The sequence below is a fragment of the Drosophila teissieri genome, unplaced genomic scaffold (genome assembly GCF_016746235.2).
Source record: "Drosophila teissieri strain GT53w unplaced genomic scaffold, Prin_Dtei_1.1 Segkk74_quiver_pilon_scaf, whole genome shotgun sequence".
Classification (NCBI taxonomy): Eukaryota; Metazoa; Arthropoda; class Insecta; order Diptera; family Drosophilidae; genus Drosophila; species Drosophila teissieri.
The window spans coordinates 8,042-16,285 of record NW_025225032.1 but is presented as its reverse complement, the minus strand read 5'-3'; the positions used below and the strand labels follow the sequence as shown (position 1 = coordinate 16,285).

Sequence of the window (8,244 nt, the reverse complement as noted above, 5' to 3'; positions counted from 1 at the left end):
GAGCATGGTCGAATGTAGTGCAGTTGACACACAAATGAATCAATCGGAATTTGCGATTCCGTTTCGGCCCCAAAATGCGGGTCAAAACCGAAGGAAGAACGCCCAACTAGAAGCAAAAGTTACCCAAGCCAACAGCCTTTGGCCTGCTCCACTTTCGGCGACTCGAAATTGAATTATTAATTCTGAAATAATGCTCAAATAAAAGTCGATAAGCCAAGTAGTGAAATGGCAGCTAAGCTACATCAAATGCCGCACCAAACTCGGGCGGGGTCCTTTTTCCTTCGTTCTCCAGGCGACGGAGCCAAGCATCCTGGCCAAGGCGATACCTAAAAGCATGTCGATATTAGGCAAGATAAATTGAAAATGAATTGCGAAGTGGGAACTGGAGACTGGAGACTAGGGATTGGGGCGGATTGGGTGCCGCAGAAGTCAGTCGAAAATTGCCGCATTGAAATAAACATCCAGCCAACATTTAACGCAGGATCTAGACCACGACTGTGGCTGCACGGGTACGGTTACGGTTACCGGGTACGGGTACGGGTACGGCTACAGTTACGGGTCCAAGTCAATGTCGGAGTCGATGTCGACGGCATTAAGTCAGTGGAATGGCAGCGGCGAAGGCATCGGGAGAATTGAATGAAGCGGAAACGGAAAGCAAGCTAATGAATGAAGCACAACGAGCCAAATGAATGGCAGGGTCCTGGGCTCGAGTCTGGGTTTTGGGGTCTGGGCCACTGGACGGCAGGACTACAGGACCGCAGGACGACAGGACGTCTGTACGTCAGGACGACGGGACGACACGCTTCGCTGGATTCGGTGGAAATGGCTTGTTGCGGTTTGGCTGCTCTCATAAAACGACCTTCACAGCTTATACACAAATGAATATTTGTATTTTGGCAACGACACCAACAACGAGTCGAAGACAATGGACATTTTCGCCTTAGCCAGTGGGGGGACTACACTGCTAGAAAGAACATAGTGCTGATTTTTACATTGATGGTATTTCTATAAACACCACAAAACGATTATTCAACTTCTAGACCAGTCTTTTCTCCAGGTGCACAGTAGTGGGAGGACATGGTTTTGAGATGCTGGGCCGGCACACAATTGCCACGTTTTCCGGCTTTGTGCGGGTTTGTTTTCGACTGGACCGATCCCCATCACCATCAGCAGCACCATCAACCATCGAGAATCCAGCATTGAAAGCATCGCCGCCTACCCACGTCACACTTCAGATAAGAGCCTTTGCATATTAGCCCCGCTTTTGGGGCCGAAAACCAGTTGCCAGCTATCCAACAGCCAGCAGCCAGCAGGCAACAGCAAGCGACAGGATATCTGGCAGGATATCGTTCATTAGAGCACTAGAAGTTGGCTCGCAAACGAGACAAATGAACTGTTACCGTCGTCCCATCAGGATGCCGAATCATTTGTTTAACAACGCCACGCCTCCCTCTGAAAAGTGGCCCAGAGATCAAACACAAATCACTCGCTGAGTAATCGCCGCGACAGTAATGAAAATGACTTCCATTCCACTCTGAACTCTCAACTCGGCCAGCAAAGTTTTGCACTTAACTTTGATTGTAAGTTTGTTGTGGTTGCTGAAACAAACCCATGCCCATGCCCACATGCCCCTCCATCTTCTATTGTAGAACAAATAACAGGCCCCCGGGCAATTTTTTGATTTTTGGCTTCTGATTTTGCATGATTCTGGCCTCTGTGTGATGATGGAGGAGGCACCATGCAAATAAATTTCATCCGACTTCTCGGCATGGGCCCAATTAAATTTTCAGCTGCGCCTGCGAATAGAGGGAAAGTTTTCAGCACAACTTTTGCGTAATGAAAACAAATTATGCTTAATAGAAAGTTGCTGGATTGGAAATGGTTTAGGGTTTAGGGTTTAGGGTTTAGGGTTTAGGTTTTAGGCTTAGGTTAAGTTCACAATAAGGGATTGTTGGAGTTTCTAAGCAGGGAATTAGCAAGGAACCACTTCCAGCTTAAAATTTTGATCAATATAATCGTGTAAGTATCTGAGAGTATATTCTCCATCGCGGGATGCCTTTAATTTCAACGCCGACGACTTCCTTCTGGAATCTTAAGAAAATTGCAATTTGCCTGCTGCCTGCTGGCTGCTGCTTATCGGATCCGTGGAGGAACATTTGCCTTTATTGACTCCATATTTCTTTATTTTGTGACTGCGTTGCACTTTACGGCTGCCAGCGGGCAGAACGGACGGGTTTTATACGATTTTCTTGTCATTTCGGCCTGGTTTATGTCCTCCTCGTATGCATGCGAGTATTTCCCGGCCGTGTACGTGTGTACGTGTGTTGTTTGTTTGCTTTATGGGGGGAAACACAATCATGCATATTTCCCAGGCCTCCAATGTACATATTTTGGTCGAGTTTACGCACTTTATTAACATATACTCAGCCGGAAAGGACGACTTTGAGTCGGAGTCGGCGACTTGGACGTGAACGTGGACGTGGACGAGGGATGTGGGCACATAAAAAATGAATCTGCTGGTTTGCTCGCTCCTCCGGAATTTAATATAAAAGGCACAATGATAATATTATAAAATGCTTAAACAGAATATTGAAATGAGCGCCAGGAAACGATTCACTTTATTGCGAAATTCCCAGCTTACGAGCGGGTTGGCAGATGATGTCCCATTCAATCATTTTCCTTCTCCATCTGTACAAAATATAATAACATACATACATACGAGTGTAGTATAGTAGTAAGTCTGTATAATTGACGCATAAAGGTCGGCACAAGTCGAGTCCTGACTTTGAGGCATTGAACCCTACTCAAGTCACCCCCTGACACTCGCATCCATTTCATCTGATTCAAAGGCTTAAAGCGATTTGAAATACTTGTGTCTTGTTGCATTCAGTTGGACTTTAATTAACTGCATGCAACTCATAAAGCGGAGCAACTACATTTTGCAGTTTAATTAAAATTTCAGTGCACAGACCAAGACACTCCCTCAAATGCAAAAAGCAAACAAAGCTTGGTGTAAACAAGCCGAAGCCGAAGCGATGGAGAAATAACTGGGTAACGTTGGCATCGATGACGATATTTCTGCCGAACAGAGGGCCACGCAGAGTGTCAATAACAATTTACACTTGAGACGATATCTCAATATTGTTGCACGCCAGCAACAGGACAACAAAAGCAATCAACTGGATGCTGGGATGTCGAGAGCAACAGGACAACAGGACGACAGGACAATGGGACAACTGGACAACTGAACAACTGAACATCGGAACAACCGAACAACTAGACACAATGCCGCTGACGGCTGCGATGTGGGGGTCACTACTTGTTTATTTAGCCGGCAACACGCAGCTGCCACCCCAAGTGACCAGGATAGCCAACCACCACGAAGCCATCTGTCGCCAGCAGTCAGCGCCACGTCCTTTTTTTTATCCTGATCCCATTCGCAAGGAAGTGCTCCAAATCAAGGTAAACAACACGCGAAGCAACAGGAACATGGCATCAGCCATCAAACAGCAGAGATTAGCAGCTGTCTAAATAATGCCAACATGCAGAACTTCGCGGAGAGTAAACAGCTGGTCAACTTTGCAGAAGAAATATAAAATATAAAGGCAAAAATGATTAAAATTATTTGCAGGCTTAAATCAAAGAACTACACTTTTCATGTTTGAAACAATCATTACTGTGTGTGCACATCCCCTCACTAAAGCGTTTCAGTAGTATTGCACTCAGTGAAAAAAACATATAAGGCAGTAATTCGGACGAGAAGTGAACTTTCGGGGCAAGTTAAACAGAACTCAAAAGACAGTACAAGATGTCAGCTCTCAAGCGGCGAAACACGCCCCATATGAAGGACTCGAGCAAATAGCGAGTTTAAGGACGATTGTGGATTGTAAGTCCTGCCCAATGAGCAGTACTCGTTCGCTGGGCAAACACGATTACTTTTGAACACTCCTGCTCAGCTTTAAGTGGACACACATTTGGCCAAAATAAACACACACTTCGAGTGGACGGAGAGCGAATCTCTTGCAGATTCGACCATCCAAACGGGTCATCCAAATCCCAGGCCAAATCCCTGTGGCTGTGGCACTCCAGCTGGAAATGGAGCAACCTCTCGAGAATCCGTTTCCGTGCAGCTCCTTGGGCATTTATGCCAATTAGCTCTTGTAAATGCTAATTAGCAGCCGGAGCAAGAGTCACAGTCGCAGCGCGGAGGACAGCTGATAAATTAGCCATGAATATTCAGCGGCCACGCGCGGCGTTATTTTCCACAAAATTAAATTATACATTTTTAAGTTGCGCAGCCCAAAAGACCGAAATGAACGAGAGCCTATGGTTTGTCCTCTTCTAAAATTAATGTCGACACTGGCAGAAAATATGATGTTCACTAGTAATCCACTAAGGGTGTGTCTAAAGTACATAAGCAATAAATGGCTTGCAATAGCTTCTCTTAAGAATAAGTTATAGATATGGCCAAATAATACCACATTTTCGCCCAGTGTACGCAGAAGCCCGTCATTATTATCCACTCCAATATTTACCCTGTCGTCTTTGCGACTATGATGGTTCCCCCCGGGCAAGTTGGCCAAGCCTTTGGCATTAGCCAATGACGAGTACATTCGCTTGGGTCAAAAGTCAAAAGTTAGCTGGCAATGTTCCGGCAAATGTATTGCGCAAAACGGCGTGGAATTGCCTTTAAAAACGCATCAAATTATGCCGGAGGAGAGGCATCCACTCCGCAATGGAGGAGCTGCCCCTTCAAATTAGTGCACACAAAGCTCCGCCGGATGGCGGCAATGGCAAAATGGGTGGTCTAGAGTTGGCTACTTGGCGTATTTACCAGACGCTTAACCGACTTTCCGCACGCACGGGACTTGGGGAAAAAATATATATTGGCAGTGCGGCTGCCCCAGCTCCATCTGCAGCTCCAGCTCCACTCCGCTGGCAAAAGTGCTGCTCCACAATGGCACTCGTTCAGACAATGTTAAATGCGCGCTCGTTGCGAGCTGTCTGTCAACTTGGCTCAAGTGGTCCCCCAGTCCCCCAATCCCGCAATCTCCCAGTTCCACAATACCCCAATTCAGCAAGCCCCCAATCTCTGGCCAATAGCTCCTCCACCGCCAGCCACTCGATCGATTCCCGCCTCTGACAGGGACACAATGCGGATGTGGACGCGGATGCGGACGCGGACGCGGCTGCGGAAGCGGAGTGCACTTGTCGCCATCATTGACATCAATGCATCGCAGCTGGCTTTTTAGCTGTCGCTCCCAATGAGCAGCAATGAGGGGCAAAGGACTAAGGACTAAGTACCAAGGACGAAGAGGGTGGTGTTGGCCAAACACTTTGGCATAATTTCCAGCGAATAACTAATGGGCGTGGCTAGCGCATTTGCTACCACCACTCCCCGCCATCGATACCCTCTTCATCCACAGCACTGTTCCAAAAAAAAGGCACCACAGACCGCGTCACAATCTGAAATGTTGGTCATTTTACATTAATTACAAGATTGCTGCAAACGTTTAACGCATATATCGCTCATTTTAAAATTGTATATATGCCCTTAATCTCATCATTTTAATGCCACAAAAGTATTTATATTAAGGATTAATCGCTCAGCTCGGCGGCAACAAAAGAAATTACTCGTATTTCCAATTAAATGCACTTTGATTCGAAAACCACTTTGCTGACCTGCAAATAGGCTCGTTTTCCGAGCGAAATGCTAGATTTTTTCTCTCTGTGTGGATGGCAGGCATGCCGTGTCATATTGAAAGCAGCTTTCACTGTCCGAGCAGGCTCAAAAACCCTTTATGCAATCTGCATACAAGCGAACAGATTTCTTTGTGCGAGAATTGATTGCATATTACGTATACGTAATGCCGCAAAAGCGCCATTTCTCCCCATTTCTTTTCCTTTTTTTTTTATCCAGCACACGCACAGCAGCCTCATCAATAACTAAAGCCGACAGCTTCGCCTTCCATTCCAAATGAAGGTGAAAAGTGGGCAAGATGGTGGAGGTGAAGGCGGTTATGAGAGTGGGCGTGGCAGCCAAGTTGTTAGCACGCTCGACTGATATTATTTTTTGCTCCTTTATGAATTATTCGCAAACGCATTGATTCGCGTTGCCAGCCAACGGCAACACCACAGCAGCAAGGAAGCAGGATTGGATCCTTGGCGAAGGCGTCTTGCTGTGAAATTTTCATTTGGCTTTTATTTACGTTCAATCGAGTTTTCGCGAAATTAGTTAAGTTTAGCGTGAATTTTATTATGCCCCATGGAGGGGGGAGCTTTGCCCCGAGCGAGCAAACTTCTTAATTAAAAGATTTGCCCACTGATTGGGTGTTTGCCAAGGTAGCAGGCAAGGTAGGAATTTATATTCAATTTGTTAAATGCATTCGAGTGCCATTGTCTGCGGCGATAATTGCCAGGGTTTGAAACACTGCGGTTGGCTGGCTGGCTGGCTTGCCGGATGAACTGCGGTCACCAGTTGGTGACCCCGACGGATCAGAGCCACCACCACCACCCACCCACAGAATTCCTGGCCATAAATCTCATTTCATTTTTGCACTGTGAGCGCCAAATAAATTCATAGATATGAAGCCGACCGAATGACCCCAACTACTGACCATTCGACATTGCACTTCGAACGAACGAATTTATTTACGGCAGTTGTTAGTTTAACGAGAGCCTCTACACAAAATGTAGCGTGGCTCTACACAAAACCCAGTGCAGTGTTGAACACAGTTTACAAATGCAATTTGGAAATTTAATTTGAGCCACAGCTCTGGAAACTCGATTTAAATCAATGTTGATGTTTGCCTTTGAGGCCATTTAAATGTGCAAGGTGAGGATGAAGCGCTGGAGCGAAGGAGTTTGTTCATTAGACAGCGTTTGCCATTTAAGGACTTAAGTTTCATAACTAGTTTACCCAAACGCACAAACGAGGCTATAGAATTATATTTAACTAAATTTACCTACAGCTAGCACTGAAATGGCAGCAATATCCGATTATTGGATTTATTTTCTCTCCCTCATACAAAAGGAATTTAAGAATTAGTTAGAATAAACTACATTTTATTATCCGAATCACGACTAATTGTAAAGAATCTCCCTTTAAAAAAGACATAAATATTTATTCGAATTTTACACCTGAATCAATTGAACCTCTTACAGCTTTCACAGTCCAGCTTTTCATATTAATGACATGGCGTTTTCCAACTTATTTTAAGAGCTCTTGATTCTCAGCTGGTTAAAGTTGAACTTACTCATGTACGTGGGACCAAGTTTGGGTCTGGCGATTCGACAGGGTCCCCGTTTGCTGATAAAAAAAATAAAAGGATAAAGGATAAGGAATTACGGCTTACAGGATGTCCCTTTCAACTCACCAAGCGCTATGGAATTGGCTCAAACTCTCGTTCGCCTCGCGCCTCTGCTTCTCTTCCTTGGTGAGCAACTGACTCGACCTGCGGAACTGGCACCTGTTCTTCAGCAAGGAGCACAGTTGCGTGGTGTCCTGGCAACAGTAACCACCCTGTCGCACGACCTCGGCCAGCATTTTGGTCAGCAGTTGCTCCAAAACCTTTTCCGCACTGGGTGGATGGTGCAAGTGGGGATTCACGTAGTGCATCACCTGGTTGACAGTCCTCTCGTAGTCCACGGGAAGTCCTGTATGGCGATCCATGCGAAATAGCTTGGGGATCCTGGTCTTTATCTTCGGCTTGGTCTGCACCACTGTCCTGCGCCAGATCCGCTGGCTCCGCGGCACAGTAGATTGTTGTTTTGGACAAGGACGAGTTGCCTTGAATTGGGTCTTCAAGTAAAACTGCTGCCGCGGATCAGTTCTAGGCACTTTAGCGCCAGTTATCCTTTTCTTGGTCACATTTTTGACTCGAGCTCTCCTTGTTGGAGGCATGATGTTACTTTTTAATAATTTTGTCGTATCACCAAATAATTTTGCTTTATTCTAAATGATTGCTAAAAGAGGAGTAAGAAAGCATACACAAAGCCAGCTGCATACTTGAGAAGTATGAGTATTTCTCTCCGTGTTTTTGAGAATTAATAACTGCGTGTTTCTGCGTATTTATTGAAAGGACTACTATTTAACTGCTCACGTTAGCTCGATGTGGGGAACATGATTACAATTGCCGTGCCAGATTTATGATTCCATTGCCCAGCACGCACACGACTGTTTCGGACTTGCATAAGTTGTGAGTCGATGTGGCCACAGCGCAACTTAACTTTTGAAACAATGTC

General features: G+C 45.6%; 1 protein-coding gene across 1 annotated transcript; it reads right to left on the bottom strand.

Moving 5' to 3' along the window:
- Window positions 1-7,103: 7,103 nt before the first annotated feature.
- LOC122625760 lies at window positions 7,104-8,013 on the bottom strand. Its single transcript, XM_043805816.1, has 2 exons — window positions 7,377-8,013; window positions 7,104-7,309 (listed from the first exon to the last, which is right to left on the bottom strand). Exons 1-2 carry the CDS (start codon window positions 7,901-7,903, stop codon window positions 7,216-7,218), a joined length of 621 nt encoding a protein of 206 aa, XP_043661751.1. The 5' UTR covers window positions 7,904-8,013; the 3' UTR covers window positions 7,104-7,215.
- Window positions 8,014-8,244: the final 231 nt, after the last annotated feature.

What these genes read in the sequence shown, in the direction of transcription:
- LOC122625760 (XM_043805816.1), bottom strand. Translation starts at nt 7,903, where the DNA reads ATGCCTCCAACAAGGAGAGCTCGAGTCAAAAATGTGACCAAGAAAAGG. An exon ending in AGCCAATTCCATAGCGCTTG is followed by an intron (nt 7,310 to 7,376) that starts GTGAGTTGAAAG and finishes TTTTTTTATCAG; the next exon opens with CAAACGGGGACCCTGTCGAA.